The following is a 17,368-nucleotide window of genomic DNA, read 5'->3' as shown; positions in this document are numbered from 1 at the left end:
ACGACCCAGCGGGAGATAGTCCTCTTGTGTACAGCCCGGCCTTTTTTGGCGCCTACATAGCCAACAAAGAGCTGGTCATCCAGCCGGAACTGTTGTGTGCGATTCAGGTAAAATGAGAGCGCACGTTTTGGGTCCAGATGGTGGAGCCCCTCTTCCTCTCTGGAAGGGAGTGGAGGCGGAAAGAAAGTGGACCTATGACGGTCACGGAGCTGCACGACATCACCTTCCGACGCGCAGGGGTACTGCTGATAAAAACTTTCCGGATCAAGTCTGACGCCTGGGGGTTATTCTAAGGTAAGGTTATTCCAACGTGTCTCTTTCAGATATTTAAAATAATCTTAATTCAGTGGCTTTGGCAATAAGCGAATACAATTTGGCCAAGGATGTATAGAATCAATTAATTCTTCCTTATTCAGGAAAGGGTGGTGTCTGAATAGAACAACCAGCCCCCAAAACGTATAGACAATCTGAGTAGTTATTGTCGACATTTCGACCCAACTGTTGCACAAGGTAGATTAAGTCCTAGCATGTGGGTCTTCATCAGGACAGTATAAAATAAGATGCAATTAAAGGGCAACCTCACAGCGGTGCAGCCACACCGAGTGATGAGGGATGTGCTGATTCATTGTACATCAACCATTCTCAATCCCCAATTAATGTGGCACAGTCTGTCATCTCGAACCAATAAGTGGTGACAACTTAGTGAATAGATGAAGTATGTGGTATACGGCCGCTTTTCAAAAAGGGAAGGAATATGCTACTTACCAGTATGCATCTGTTCTTGGCACGTAGAGCTGCAGATCTACACACTGTGCATAGATTGCCATCTGGTGTTGGGCCCGGATGTTGCAGTTGTTTTTCTCTTGGAAAGTCTTTGGAAGTCACGAGGTATGCGACTCCTACTTTGGATCATATTGCGCATGGGCTTTGGCTCCATCCTCAGATAGTTTTTCGCCAGCGGGGAAATGATGGAGCTTTGTAAGAAACAGGAAAGATGCCCATGTGTGCTGTATCTAAATAAGATAAAACTGGAACAGATAAAGGTAGCCGGGGAGGCGGGTGGGCGTGTGTAGATCTGCAGCTCTACATGCCAAGAACAGATGCATAATGGTAAGTAGCATATTCCGTTTGAGGCATATGAGCTGCAGATTACGCACTGTGCATAGATTATATAGCAGTACTCGCTCCTAGCGGCGACCACCAGTATCTGTTGCAGTTGTTTGAAACAGTGTTTTGAGGACAGCCTGGCCCACACTAGCTTGCCGCTTCGTTTGCACATCTACACAATAGTGCTTAGTGAAAGTGTGAGGTGTAGACCATGTAGCTGCTTTGCAGATATCATTTAAGGGGATGTTCCCTAAAAATGCCATGAAGCCCCTATCTTACGTGTAGAGTGGGCTTTAGGGGTAACAGATAGCGTTCGTTTTGCTTTGTGGTAGCAAATCTGTATGCATTTAACAATCCACCTAGCTATCCCAGATTTGGAGATGGGGTTGCCTTTGTGTGGTGGTGAGAAAGACACGAATAGTTGTTTGGTCTTACGAAAAGGTTGTGTTCTCTCGATGTAGTAGAGTAAAGCTCTTTTGACAGCTAGGGTGTGTAGAGCTCTTTCTGCAATGGTTTGTGGCAGCGAGAAGAATACGGGCAGTTCCACAGATTGATTGAGGTTAAAGGGAGAAATGACTTTAGGAAGGAATTTTGGATTAGTGCGGAGAAAAACCTTATTATGATGCATTTGCAGAAAGGGTTCTTGAATGGGGAGTGCTTGTATCTCACTGACCCTTCTGAGTGAAGTAATGGCTACAAGGAAAGCAGATTTCCATGTTAAAAATTGAAGCTCACATTGAAGTAGCGGTTCAAATAGAGGCTCCATTAGTCTTGTGAGAACGATGTTTAGGTTCCACACAGGTGAGGGTGGCACTCTGGGGGGAATTATTCTCTTAAGGCATTCCATGAAGGCTTTTATGGCAGGTACTCGGTAGAGTGATAGATGCTGTCTATTTTGTAGATACGCTGCTATGGCAGCAAGGTGTAGTCTAATAGATGTGTAGGCTAGGTTGCATCTTTGTAGGTGTAGTAAGTAGCCAATGATGTGTTGGATAGACACATCTAAGGGATTGACGTTATTGTTGTGACAATAGATCATGAAACGTTCCCACTTGGCTGCGTAGCAAACTCTAGTGGTAGGTCGTCTAGCTTCTTTAATGACGTTCATACAGTCAGGGGGAAGATTAAGGTAACCAAATTCTAGGATTTCAGGAGCCAGATCGCAAGGTTCAGCTGAGCTGGGTGCGGGTGTCTGATCTCTCCATGGTTCTGGGTTAAGAGGCGTGGAGAGAGGTGTAACTTTTGGTGCGGAACTACGGAGAGTTCCAGCAACGTGGTGTACCACGGTTGTCTGGCCCAAGTTGGAGCAACTAGGATGAGAGTTAGGGAATGTTGCTGTAGTTTGCACACCACCAATGAAATGAGTGGGAGAGGCGGAAAAGCGTATGCAAATCTGCCTGACCAGTTCATCCATATCGCATTGCCTTTGGACAATGGGTGTGGATATCTGGCGGCGAAGCTTGGGCATTTGGCGTTTTCGTGGGTGGCGAAGAGGTCTATCTGCGGTTGCCCCCACATTTGAAAGAATGGTTGAAGAACTTGTGGATGAAGTTCCCACTGGTGGATCTGTTGTGTTTGACGGCTCAACAGATCTGCAAGGGTGTTTTGAACTCCTGGGACATGTTGGGCTAGGAGAATTTTTTTTTGAGGTATGGCCCACCTCCATATGCTCTGTGCTAGCTGAGAGAGCTGCAGAGAGTGCGTGCCACCCTGTTTTTGGATGTAGTACATGGCTGTCATGTTGTCTGTGCGGACTTAGACAGCCTTGCCTGAGATGTGTGTTTGAAAGGCTTTTAGGGCTAGGAATATGGCCAGTAACTCCAGAGAGCGATGCGTCCACAGTTAGAACTATTTGGGGAACCGGCTCCAGGAACGGTCGCCCTTTGTAAAGGTTTTTGGTGGTCCGCCACTGCAGAGAGCGATGGGCACGGCCATCTACCAACACCAGATCTGATAATTGACCCTGAGCCTGGTTCCATTGGCGTGCTAAGCAATCTTGGAGAGGACACATCTGGAGTCTTGCATGAGGTACTATGAATATGCAAGAGACCATCATCCCTATGAGTTGCATAAACACTCGAGCTGGAAGAGAGTGTTGTTGTTGAAATTTGGCACAAAGAGCCTGTATGCTTGCTATCCTGGCGGGACTGGGGTAGGCTAACGCTCTTGAGGTGTCTATGGTGGCACCGAGGTATTGTTGTACATGGGACGGATGCAGATTACTTGGCGTAGTTTACTGCGAAGCCCAGGTCGTGAAGTAGTTGGATAGTGGCGTGAGTGTGCTGTACACACTGGTTGTATGAGCTTGCTTTTATGAGCCAGTCGTCTAGGTATGGGAAGACGTGGATGTGTTGTCTTCTCAGGTGCGCTGCCACTACCGCTAGGCACTTGGTAAACACTCGTGGTGCTGTGGTGACTCCGAATGGGAATACTTTGAATTGGTAGTGCTGACCGTCCACTACGAATCTGAGAAACTTCCTGTGAGCGTTGTGAACGGGAATGTGAAAATAGGCGTCCTTGAGGTCTATGGTGGCAAGGAAGTCGTTCTGGGAGAGCAGAGGAAGTACCTGCTGGAGGGCGACCATGTGAAAGTGGTCTGAGTGTATGTATTGGTTTAGGGGTCTGAGGTCCAGAATGGATCTTAGAGAGCCGTCCTTTTTTGGTATGAGAAAATATAGGGAGTAGACTCCCTTGTTTTGGTGGTGGGTAGGAACTGGTTCTACTGCACTTTTTTGTAGGAGGGAGATCACCTCTTGCTTTAAAAGTGACAAATGTTCCTGTGACATTGGGCGCTGTTTAGGTGGAATGGTTGGGGGGGGTAGATGTTAGTTCTAAACAGTAGCCTGATTGAATAATCTGTTGCACCCATCTGTCTGAGGTGATGGTAGCCCAGACAGGAAGGAAATTGTGGAGTCTGCCCCCGACTGGAGTGAAATAGTCTGGGGGGAATGGAGGCAAGTCACTGGGTGGGGGTGGAGGCAGAGCGGGAGGTGTTAGTTTTGCCTCTGCCTTTGTTGTTGTTACCCCTGTAACTGCCTCTTTGGTAACCCCTATTGAAGTTGGATTGGGTAGTGGCCTTGTAGGAAGTGGAGGCGCTGTCGGAGGAGTAGCCTCTGGTGGTGCTTCTAAAGGAGGAACGGCGAAAGGAGTGCCTGGGAGCATGCTACTGCAAGGCTCCCATAGATTTTGCAGTGTCTGTGTCCTTTTTCATTTTTTTGAGGGCTACGTCGACATTAGGGCCAAACAGGTGTTTCTCATCAAAGGGGTGGTTGAGGGTGGAACTCTGAACCTCAGGTTTGAACCCTGAAATGCGCAGCCAGGCATGCCTACGCAGAAGGACGTTAGTATGTATTGCCCTGGAGGCGGTGTCAGCTGCATCGAGGACACAATGGATAGAGGTATTAGTGATAGTTTTACCCTCCTGAATTAGTTCGTTGGCCCTATGGTTTTTTTTGTCAGGGAGGTGTTGCATTATTGACTCCAGCTCATCATAATGTGCCGTCATATCTGGCTAGGAGCACTTGGGTGTTAGCAATGCGCCATATGTGGCCGCTTGGGACGCTGTCCGCTTGCCATCTGGTGGTGGAGCCTCACCTGATGCCTGGGAATTGGCACGTTTCCTCGCATTGGAGACTACCAGTGAGTCTAGTGGTGCGGGGCCTCTAATGTAGGATGGATCTGCTGGGGCGGCCTTATAATTTTTCTCAATGCGAGTGTTGATGACCCTGGCCCTAACCGGGTCTTTGAAGACCTCTGGTGCGTGCTTAATAACCCCCTTAAGCATGGGCAGAATTGAGGTGGACCTCTGTGCAGTGTCGAATGTATCCAAGAGGAAACCCTCCTCCACGGGGTCTGTGTGGAGATAAACCCTGTGGTAGTGGGCAGCCCTATGGAGTAGCTGGTTAAAGCCCATTGTGTCCTCTGGGGGGGGGGGATGGGGGGGGTTGGGTCTGAAAGGGTAAAGATCGTCCTGCAGGACGTTGGGACGTCTGGGATGTTGTAGTCGTCCCATGGGTCTGGGGAGCCTGTGGGAGTAGGGTCCACTGTTGGTTGGTTGTCCGCCCCGTCCCCTGTGTCGTAGATAATATCATCATCATCCTCATCTGGAGATGGTGTGTGAGAATGATGGGGTGGGGGAGGCGGAGGAGGAGGTGAAAGAATCCTCAAAGGGGAGGTGGCAAAGTCTCTCCTTTTTGGTGGTGGAGCTGGTGCAGGCTTGTCCAGTGATCTTTTTATGGTGCAAAGCGTCAAATGCCCAGTCTTTGGATCCTTTACAAGAATTTTTTGGTAAGGATGAGGTCGAAACAGTTCCTCTGTAAGGGGCTGGTCCTTGGGTGCCGATGGTGTCGGAGCCGTGGGTTTTTTAGGCGTCGATTCGGCACTGGTTCTTGGTTTGGAACCGTGGGGTTTAGAAGTGTCTTTTGACTTCCTCGGTTCCGAGGTGTGTTTTGGCTTCGAGGTTTGGGAGTCGAGGCTTTTCAGTTTCTTGCTGGGCTCCGAGAATGTTATCAGTGCCGAGGAGCCAGTGCTAGTCTTCGGCGCCGAGTGCTTCGTTGTCGAGCTCGAGCTCGGCACGGTCGAGGAACGGGACGTTTTCTTTTTCAGTGCCGGTGTCGATTAGTTTTTCGGCACCGAGGGTAGGCTGGCTCGAGCCCGAGCTGCCTGAAGGCTTGATGGGCTTCTTAACCGGGCCCAGAAGCGAGGTATAGGAAGCAGTCTCTCGGCGTATACCTAGGCCCGAAGGCGTGACCGAAGCCTTTTTTAATGGCGTGTAGGTGGGTTTGGGGTCGGCGTTTGTACTCACGCCCCTTTGTGCCGGAGTGATGTCCTCGGACCGCGCTGACGAGGCCTTCTTTGGTGTGCTGCTGTTCCGGAACATTGACGCCTTCTTCGAAGATGTCGTCGGGGATTGAAGTTGACGAGTGAGCCATAGTTCTCCTTGCTCGTCGGTCCCGGATCGTCGTCTTCGATCGGAAGGAGGCACAAGCTGGGCAGTCCCTCGCCTCGTGTTCTGGAGAGAGGCAGAGGTTGCACACCTCATGTAGATTGGTGTGGGGAAACGTCGACCCACATCGAGGACACTTTTTAAATGGCGTCCTTTCCATTAGCCATGACAGGAGCCCAGGTAGGCTCGAAGGCCTTTGTCGACGACCGGAATCGAAGACTTTGATTGTTGAGAGTCGCGTCAAGTGTGGAGAACGCGATCGAGAAAATACCGTCGAAGGGGGAAGGATTGCGCGCCAAACAGGAAAACTGGAACGGTTCCGAACTGGAGCGCGAAGAAGACATCCGAGACCGATGGCGGAAAAAACAATCTGAGAATGAAGCCGAAGCCCATGCGCAATATGATCCAAAGGAGGAGTCACATGCCTCGTGACTTCCAAAGACTTTCCAAGATAAAAACAACTGCAACATCCGGGCCCAACACCAGATGGCGATCTATGCACAGTGTGTAATCTGCAGCTCATATGCCTCGAACACTAATTTTTAGTGCTGCTGTGTCTCGATGCGTGAATCGTTCTGAGAGCTTCCTCCGGAGTTCGGTAGAGTATCTGGCCCAGAGCAGAGCCCAAGGCACTCTCAGGGAAGCAGATAACTAGCATCCATGGGATCTCAAATGGGGTAAAAAGTTAAGAGACACTGCAAACAGATCCTGGTTTCCAACGATTACAAACGCCATCTACTGTCTCCATTTTAAGACTAGTGCTTGACTTGAATATTAATGTGTCCTATTCTAACCTAATGTGACAGGTCAAACTAGTTATAAAAACAATAAAAGTCATCCAAGCAAAATAGCTACTAGCAGGAAGAGCCTTGAATGTTGCAAAGGCTTATTTGGTGGTTGAGCTCACAGAGTACAGCATGTCAATACAAATCATTATAAGCGCATATTTTGATAACGTGTGGCAAAAACACATTAACTAGGGCTGCTTCTGAAACTAAAATGGACCGAAGGCCTAATTCTGGCCTAGCTGTCAATACAAAGGAAAATACAGTTCTATTGAATGCAACAGTTTCTTTTTAGTGCAGACATGTTCATAATGCTACTGCACATCATCATCAGTGTTCTCACCTGAGCTAGCAAAATAGTTTCACAGTTTTGACACATATGCAGAAGGCACTGCTGTAAGCATCGTGTAGATTTCTGCTACTAAGATATCATGAACAGGTGCCTTACCGTGTTTTAATCCTTTAATGGCATCAGCAAGTTTTCCTGATGATGTGCATTCACTAAACACAGTCATAAAATCAGTCATTTTTGGCAAATTACATTCTGGAGAACAGCTTCAATAGCGAATTCAGATGAGAAAGTAGGTGGAGAGCATAAATCTCCAACGCATTGTGAACCTAAGCCTAATGCTGAAAGGCTGCCTTGTTGGTATTTTTTAACTTGTTTTACCCTAAAATCTAACATACTGTAATTCCATGTGCACTGCCTAATATTTTATCGTTTTAAAAATACTTGCGTGTGAAACGCTATCCTTTCGCCTACCTCTCCACCTCGGACGCCTTCCTACTCCGCATTCTCCTCGTTCCACCACGGGTGCTCCCGGTTGACGCGGAGGGAGATCGGGGTGACATTTTCTTTTCCGGGCTAGAGGCGAGGGGAGGCGGGGTGCTTCACGTGATCCTGGTCACCTGACCAAGTGTTTATCTACAGGTCAGCAGCTTCGCGCAGCGGGCGCGCCAAAGGCAAGCCCCGTCTGCCCCGGACCGGGGCCAGGGGCCATAAACCCTGGTCCTAATCCCTTTTACCCCCCAGAAAAATGAACCTTCACCTCAAAACAACTTTTAGCCCTCCGCTCTAAAATTAAGCCTAACTGCACTCGTTGCTTAGCTAATAATTATACTAAAGATACCTGTCCCGGGTGTAATTTCTCCCTCACCAACCCCCATTCAAGTCTTCATACATCTTCAGGTAATAGAACTAACACTTGCACGCTCTCTCCCCCTACTAAAGTATTTTCATTCCTTAGTGTAAACTGTTGCTCGCTCCCTAAACAAACTCGACATTTTTTACCTCCTCTACGATGTCAAACCAGATGCTTTATTTCTTACGGAGACCTGGCTCCATGAGAGCTCAGGTCCTGATGTCGCAGCAGCCTTACCTTCTAACTATGTTATTATTAGGAAAGACAGAATGACATCCGCTGGTGGCAGCATTGCTATCATTCACAAAAAAACCTTTCAATGTAAATTTGGTACAGTGGACATCCCACATTGTGAAGCCGCCTCATTTAAGTTAACTCTCAACCCTCACTTCACTTTCTCTGGTCTCCTTATTTATCGTCCCCCTGGCCCGCCCAATTCCTGGCCCACATCACTTCCTGATTACCTTACCCCTTGGATTATGAGCTCAAATCATTTCTCGCTGCTCGGCGACTTCAATCTACATCTGGACAATCTTTCCAATTCCACGTGCAGTAATTTTATCTCAGATCTTGCCGCTATGAACATCTTTCTACATAATTCGGGGCCTACACAAAGCTGGCCACCTCCATGACCCCATTTTTTCTAGCTTTCTTGGTCTTCATTGTGATCCTGCATTGCCCATTCATTGGTCAGACCATTTTTTATCTACATTTACTATCTCGATTCCTCTCGCCTCCACATCTTTATCTCACTCCCTAAAGACTTCTAAAAGAGATTGGAAAAAATTTGACCGGAATGCCTTTAACAATGTCCTATGCTTGAACGGTCCTCTATATGACTCTGATGTTGAGTCTTTTTCCAATAATGTACACAGTTGGCTTTCAACTGCTATTGATTCCTGCCTTCCTCCCACTCAGAAAAAAATTCACCAATCACCGTCCCCCGGCTCCTTGGTTCAATGATGCTCTAAAAATCGAAAAAGCTAAATGCAAATCTCTGGAACGTAAATGGAGGAGAGACTATGTGCCAGAACTGAAAATGGCATATATAAAGGCAAAAAACTCTACCATAACTTGTGTAAATCCACTAAGGTTCTCTTCGTCTCGAACTCTATTACCTCCGATGCTAATTGTTCCAAGACACTCTTTAGCTTAGTCAAAAAGCTTGCCAGATCTGAGACCCTGGCTACTCCTCCTCCCTTGGAAAATGGCCAGTGTGAGGATCTTGCTCACTTCTTTAAACAAAAAATTGAGAAGATTCACCTTGACATTGCTAACTCTCATTTCGATAGCAGCCTCTTGACGACAACATTGTCTACTACCACTCAGAATGCTCCTCTCTGATGTATAAATGAAAATTCGGTTGCTGAGTTTCCTGTTGTGCATAACACCACAACCCCTCTTCTTGACACCTGGCCACTCCTCAATATGGATTCTCTTATTCTAAATAAAGTAAAGTCTGGCTCCCCCAGTGACCCCCTACTTCCCTCTATTCTCAAACAACTGGATCTTCCCAAATGCATATCATCTTGAACGTCTTAAATTCCTCTCTTCGTGAGTCGGTAGATCCAACTCACTGGAAACATGCTATGGTGACTCCTCTGTTGAAAAAGTCAACTGCCGACCCCCTTATTCTTTCCAATTACCGCCCCATTTCCCTTCTGCCAATCTTCTCCAAGATTCTAGAGTCACATTCATTCTCATTTTGCCCAGTTTGTCGAACGGAATAAAATTCTTCATCCTTCCCAATCCGGGTTCAGGTCCAATTTCTCCACAGAAACCACTCTATTAGGTGTCACAGAGAAGCTTCGCCACCATCTTGACTGTGGAGAAACCGTGGCGCTTGTCCTGCTCGATCTCAGCGCAGCGTTCGACCCTATTTCGCATCTCACACTTATTAAAACTCTAAAATCCTTGGGCATATGTGGCTCTGCCCTGGACTGGATCATCTCCTTTCTGAACGGCCGCACTTTCCAGATTTTTTCAGCCACCAACAATTCCAACACTCACTGCTCCCCCCATGGGGTACCCGAAGGCTCCATACTCAGTCCTCTGCTTTTTAATCTTTACGTAAGGCCTTTAGCGGACATTGCTGACCAAGCCGGCCTAACTCTTTTTCTTACGCAGATGACTCTCAAATCATCTTTTCTCTCTCTTCTGCTGATCCTAACTCAACATCTGATTTACAACTTGGCTTGAGGAACATCGCCTCTTGGATGACCCAACACCATCTTAAACTCAATGGTGATAAAACCGAGGTCCTAATCCTGGGTAAGGATAAGGACCTCTGGGGTCCATTTCACTGGCCTACCGAGATGGGTGTCCTCCCTTTAACCTCTAACCATGTCCGGAATTTGGGCGTCTACATTGACGACTCTCTGTCTTGGCACCAACAAGCCGTCAGGGTCGCGGCCACATGCTTTACCATCTTGAAATGGCTGCGGAAAATTATTTGGATGTTACCCACTGCCACTCAAAAAACAGTGGTCCATGCCCTCATAATCTCAAGGTTGGACTACGGCAATGTCCTGCTGCTAGGTGCCAACAAGACTGTAATCCGTAAACTGCAGTTGGTTCAAAACTCTGCAGTTAGACTTCTTTGCAAAATTCCTAGACGCTCGCACATTTCTGGCTACCTCCACGACCTTCATTGGCTTAGAGTGGAGAGTCGCATAAAATTCAAAGCCTTGAGCTTTATGTTTAATATAAGGCGGGGTTCAGCACCACCCTACCTGCATACTCTTGTTAGCCCTTACATTCCCACACGTCATCTCCGTTCCTCAACGCTTGAGAAATTCACGATCCCTCGTTTCAAACTTGCCAGGATGGGTGGCAAGTCCTTCTCCTATCTGGGCCCCACCCTCTGGAACACTTTGCCTCTTGCCATCCGAAAAGAAACCAACTATATCTGCTTTCGTAGATCCATAAAGACGTGGCTGTTTAGCCAGTAATCTCTCTCTCTGCTCTTCACCATTCTGTCTCACAGCTGTCTTGGCACCGGGAAACCCTTTTTGGGTAGCTGTCGCGCCTTATAAATTCTATTATAAAATAAATAAATAAAATATATAAATAATTTAGAAAACTAGTTAGCTAGCTTCTCTAATGCAGTAAATTAAAACCCCAAATGCAGTACTCATTACAGATTGTTTTTTAAACTCTTGAATACAAACATTTTTCAAATCTATTCATCACCACAAAGAATGTAGCCTTTAACCTGGAAACGTTGCAGCCTGCCTTTTTGCTTAATAAGAATTGCAATCATATCTAAGATTCTGCACTGCTTCTTTAAAGTGTCACTTTTGGGAAGGGACAAAATCTTTCAAGGTTTTACATTTATTTTTCCAATGACTTTATTTTCATTAGTACTTCAAATAATGCATGTCATTATAAAATGGAACTACTGACCAAAGCTTTAAAAGCATCTCAGTTATTTACTAAGGTTGCATCTTTGCTAGTTATTATGAACAAACAAAATTCAAACATTCAAGAGTCAACCATTTTGGTCATGCTGATTACCTAACCTTGAAAGCAAACGGTATGGATTAGAATAAAAAATAAACTGCTTTGCTGCTGAAAACCTAAAACTTTTTTGGGTTTATTGTTAGCAACCCTCTTATGGGAGGCAATGCCTTCAGAGGATTATCATTGCCATTTGACAATGTCTATTGAAATCATAAAAATTAGATCAAAATCTCTCCATAAAATAATAAAACAAGGGATATTATTCTCAGCATTAATGATTTACAAAATTCAAGACAATCACTTAGTAGACCACAATATATTGAAGAGATTAAAATTATAACTTTAAGAAGTGCAGCCTGTATAAACTATATTCGAAAATGTTATTGTGCATTATAAAGTGAGAGGACTATTGTCCACGAAGATCCGGATGAATTAAACTGGTTGAGAAAGATCAGAACTTTAATTTCAGAGTTGGACTTCTTTCTGTCTCAGTGTTGGTTTAGTTTCTCTGATTCCACAAAAAAGAAATCCAAGAGAAAGGATTGGTTCATTTCCCAGTATGCATTTAACAGATGTTGGACGGTAATGGGCCCAGATTGGTGTCTACCAACAGGTTCTTTGTTTGTCTTCTTAGGATCAAGCCATGTTTGTGCCCCAAAATATAGTGCAAACAGTTTGGTTTGATGATAGTGGCCCTAGGCTGAATCCTAGAAAGGGATGTCTCCATTAAATCATACAGTCATTACAAGGCTAAAGAAGGAACAAAAATGGTCTATAATCTGGTTCTGAGATCATTTCATATAGTATTAGAGGGAGGAGCCTCAGCACACTACATGGAAAAGCACACCACATAAAGATGGCCGCCACTTTAGGAGTATTACTGACCACATGTTGACGGACTACATAGGGGGCAAGAAGTGATCCAAAGAACTATATATTTTCCTGAAGCCCTCTACATTAATATTTGTAGTTAGAAAATCCCCTGTTCAGAGTTGAGACGCCACACCCTCCAAGCATGAGAACAGAAAGTATCTCACTGTGCACATTACCATCTCTGATGAAGTCATACACTTTTGGGTATCAGCTAGATCCAACGATCAGAGCACCAGAGGTACAGAAACACCGCTCTACTTCAGACACATGCACCAATAATCGGGGCTCACTTCTCCAGTGGCATAATTTGTGTGGGCACCGCTCACCAGATGTGCCTCGGTGGGATAGCCCATGACCTCCGTATGACTACACCACCAAACTTCGTAGCAGGGCACAACGTATCATTTGGTGTATTTTCCCAGGTTGTACTCAAGCTCTAGAGTCCTCATCAGAAATTAATTTTACTTTGCCCTGTTTACTTCGCCTGATGTTGCCTTTACTTCATTATTTTCACAATGACACTTGCCAATGCCTTGTCTGCCATTACAATCTGTACCACTACCTCTACTAAGACTAAGGGGCCAGTGGCAAGATAAAGACTATAACAAGATGATGTCAATGCAAGAGTAATTTACATGTTATAAAACACTGACCGAATTCAACATGTTACAGAAGAGTACTAGTCCAAACATAAGGATACCTCCCACTGGAGGATATGCATTACAGTTGAATTGCTCTGGCAGCAGAGACAGAAAGTTGGTGCTTAATGTCAATCAGAGAAGCCTAAACCACTAGCTGCCTAGACAATACTAAACAAAGTGGTCCCCACAGACAGGTGTCTTTCAGAACATGATCTATGAAAGTCCCTTCAACTATCAAAGACTGTAAGGTAGATCTTGAAATTTACTCAATATCATGGATCCGGAAAGATCCTTCCAAAAGAAATGCGTTACTTACCTGTAACAGCAGTTATCCAGTATTGGTGTCTTTCATAGATTCACATGCCTGAATCATTCCCCGTCGTCGAGACGGGAGGTCTCGACGACGGGGAATGATTCAGGCATGTGAATCTATGAAAGACACCCCTAATACTGGATAAACAGCAGTTCACCTTAAGAGCCTAAATTATGAGTGCTGCACAAAGGATGTCGCTACAGAGTAGCTGGATATGACTAGGGCACAATATACAATGCCAATGTTGGGCTGATGCAGAGATATACATCCCAAAATCCAGAGGTACTTAGTTTCTTGTTGCCTGTGGAATTAACTGAGAAACCCAGATAACACTGCTCAGTCATACACCTGCTGAAAATGTCTGAGGAAGGACTCTAAATACGAAATATGTTAAAATAAATATGTTTATACTGGAGCACTCACCTTAGAAAGCAAGCAAAGTGTCCCCGTCCACTTGACAGGTTACAAGGTAACAGAGCAAAGGCAGCCAAGTGGGCATGGGCTTGTGCATATTTGTGTTTAGTTGCAATCAAAGTCTAGATGTAAATGCAGCCCCATTTGCATCATGCCTCAACCACACTAGCATATAGGATATTTTTAATAATAAGTCAAATGCAATGATAGACTTAATCAAAAAAGACTTAATTCTTCATCATTATTCAGCTTGGTATGACTAAGGGAGTTACTATACCCTTGCTAAGAATTCACTCTACCTCCCACGTGTTTTTTTATAAACAAACAGTGAAAACATTTGCATCTATTTTTAAGGGTAAATGAACCTTAGGAGGTGAGAAGTTAAAAGTAGGAACTGCCACTAACTAGAAGTTAAAGAAAATCGTTGCCCTATGGTCGCCTGCATATTGCCAAACTCCAAAGAACTAGTTTTTGCAGTTTCAAAATCTTAAAGCATAATTTACCATTCTACTGCTACAAATATACAAGGAGCTTAAGCCTAAAACATACAGCCAGTAAAACTGCGGTGAAAGCTTTTGAATGGGTTATGTGGTTGCCATTGCTATATTCCTCAAATAAGGTAAAGGTTAACATGTTCAAAAGTGGCATACATTACATACTTTGGAGACCTCTTACCTCTTGCTTTTTACCGATATGATCTGTAAAAGATAGAAAAAGACTAATGAACGAACATACAATTGAATGTGGCAAATGAAATTAGTTGTACCATTTGAAGAACTATACCCATATTGGTTTCAGACTGAAAGTCCTTGAGTGCCACTGTGGTAGGCTTATCTTTTCCTTGATTCTTTTTTTTCTCTTTCTTGTGTGTACCCTTGGACTGGGGAGAAGCATTACCAGTACTGTCGTGTTCCTTGGAGAGAACAACAAAAAAGTATTTGCTTAATTCAACTTTTTTTTTCTTTCAACATATCTTTTCTGATGTTTAAGCAACATTGTGTTACTAGAACATATTCAAAGAGTGTCATTTTTTAACAAGGAATAAAATCTGCATTATTAAGACATTTCCCCCTAAGCATGTAGTCTGACTTGGTGCGCAATAAAAATAAATGTGATTTATTTACAATTCTGATATGACATTACGTTTAATACAACTGTATTGCACAAAATGTCTTTTTAAAGAAAATACACCTCTGAAGAGTGTGTTTTCTAGAAGTTGGTATTGTGAGGGTCATCCTGAAACAGCTTGCAGATACACTGAAGGGAAGGTCATTTGTAAGTAATCTTAGCTCTCCATCTCAGAATGTTCACTGAATTTATAGGTAATTACTATATATGCCCATCTGTGGGATGCCTGACAATTTCGAAGATAAAACTTGTTTAGAAACATATACCTATCTAAAGGCACACTTTCTTTTATTTTTAGATATCCAAATAAACATTATAGACAATAATTTTGCAGTAAGTGTATATAACTCAATTTACAAAACACAAATTAGGTCAGCACCGTCACTATGTTACAGTTACAAAACTGCACTATGCTTGAAGACAATAAGAGTGACCATGTAGCATTGTTGAGTCAGTTGCTAGGAAGGTTACCGTCAAGCTTAGAGAGGGTATGAGGATCTTAAAAAATAGACCACTTTATCCGCTTTCATTGTTCCCTGGGCAGAGGGTGAGATGTTCACAAATTAATTTTAAGTAAACAGGATAGTGAACTAGGATTACAACTAAGTAATTATCCCTTCTCCTTAAATGGGATCTCCAATAAATAGATTTGTTTTATTCTATCCACGTTTTCAATTAAGCATACACAAAGAAAAATACCAAACTCAAGCAGTTAGAGGCATCGGATCTTGGTACCAATGATGTATAAGACAACCATATGGAGAGTAAGGAATGTATGGGGCTTTGAGATCGCTTAATAAATTTAGATTCTTTAAAGCCGACCAGAAGTTAAAATACATATTATGGGGAGAGAATCAAAAAGCATAAAGATAACAAGTAGAGCAGGCAGCCCTGTTTTCTATAAATTTAGAATCCTTTATATAGAAACTCTCAGATACTGATCGGATACAGCCTATTCACTATAATGGTCATGTAACTAAAGTGTTAGCATATGCTGATGATATACTCATAATAAATATAGCGGCAGAAACAGTGATTAAAGAAAAAGAGGCAAAGAGCTTTGGAGAAATCTAGCAGCATGTCTTGAGATGCAAATAAACTCAGATTTTGGCAAATATATACTCTAAATTACAAGATTCTAGAAGGTGGAAACTTCAATGTATTTAAGAGTCAATCTGGCAGCCAATATTGATAAACTGGTATCTGTGAATTATGATGAACAAGTTTCTTACCTTCGGTAATGCCTTATCTGGTGGAGACTATATCTAGCCACAGATTCCTTACCTTTTAAATTTTCCAAGGCGTCAGACTGGATCTGGAATTTTTTCGTGAGCAGTACCCCAGCGTCGGCAACTGGCGTTGATCAGCTCCATTTCTGTCAGTGGCGTCATCCGCGATGGAAGTGACGTTGCGGTAGCTATATAGGCGCCACCCAGGCGCGTGGGCGTCATTTACTTTTGACGACTGCCCACTGACAACTGGTTTCAAAACTAGGGCCCTGAAAGGGCCATCCTTGTCCCTAGAAATCTGTTCGCAGAGCAGGGAGTATGGGTGGGTCGGTAAGTAATCTGCGGCTATATATAGTCCCTACCAGATAAGGCGTTACCGAAGGTAAGTAACTTGTTCATCTGATAGCGTCTTCTAGTCACGGATTCCCTACCTTCTGAATAGATATGCAATCAACACCATCTCCAGAGGAGGGCCTGAGAACTAATTTCAAAGGAACAAATCCTGAAGGTCTGAACGGGCAAAGGGGACATCCCTGCAGACCTGACTGTCCAGACAGTAATGGTTAATAAACGCATGCAGGGAAGCCCACGTTATTGCCTGGCAGATGTACAAGACCAGAACTCCATGTGCTAACCCAGTGGTGGCCGATTTAGATGTGGTGGAATGAGCCCACAAATCTCCAGGGGGCTGCTTCTTGACCAGTGCATGGCTGATTTTGATGCAGAGAATGATCTATCTGGAGATGGTCTACTTCTGCACTGCCAGACCTTTCTTTGTCCCTACATACCCCACAAAGAACACCTGAGGGGCGCTGGTAAGGCCAAAAGGAAGCACGGCGAACTTAAAGTGCTCGTGGCTTATCAGAAACCACAGATAGTGCCGGTGAGAAGGCAGGACGGGAATATAAAAATAAGTGTCCTGCAAGTCAATCCAGTCTTCTGCGTCCAGGTAAGACATGACCTGAGCCAATGTGAGCATTTTTAATATCTCCTTTTTGAAGAAGAGATTGAGAGTTTGGAGATCGAGGATCGGACAATGGCCCATGTCCTTTGTGGGAACCAGAAAGTAGCGGGAATAACTACAGCCTACTTCTGGCACCTGAGCTCTCTCTATGGCTCCCTTGGCCAAGAGAGCAGTGAGCACCTTGTGGAGAATAGACAGATGATCCTCTATCAGCCAATCGTGAGATGGTGGCATTGGCGGGGAGGGGTATTCTCAAAGGGAAGGAAGTAGACCCTTCCGACAATCTGTAAAACCCACCTGTCCGATGTTATTGACTGCCAGTGAGGCAGGTGATGGCAAATCCTGCCACCAACTGGGTGCCCATG

At 44.6% G+C, this 17,368-nt stretch overlaps 1 protein-coding gene across 2 annotated transcripts in view; it reads right to left on the bottom strand.

The window, feature by feature from the left end:
• Positions 1–17,368, bottom strand: part of GKAP1 (G kinase anchoring protein 1) — a 565,016-nt gene that overhangs the window by 344,843 nt on the left and 202,805 nt on the right. For both annotated transcript variants that reach the window (XM_085633148.1, XM_085633155.1), the window contains exons 5-6: positions 14,466–14,595; positions 14,358–14,380 (exon numbers count right to left, since the gene is read on the bottom strand). In XM_085633148.1, the coding sequence (XP_085489274.1) occupies positions 14,358–14,380; positions 14,466–14,595 (153 nt within the window). The remainder of the gene's footprint in view (positions 1–14,357; positions 14,381–14,465; positions 14,596–17,368) is intronic.

The sequence above is a fragment of the Triturus cristatus genome, chromosome 2_1 (assembly GCF_964204655.1).
Source record: "Triturus cristatus chromosome 2_1, aTriCri1.1, whole genome shotgun sequence".
NCBI lineage: Eukaryota > Metazoa > Chordata > Amphibia > Caudata > Salamandridae > Triturus > Triturus cristatus.
Note: the sequence above shows the minus strand (reverse complement) of the source record. Positions and strands in the feature narration are given on the sequence as shown.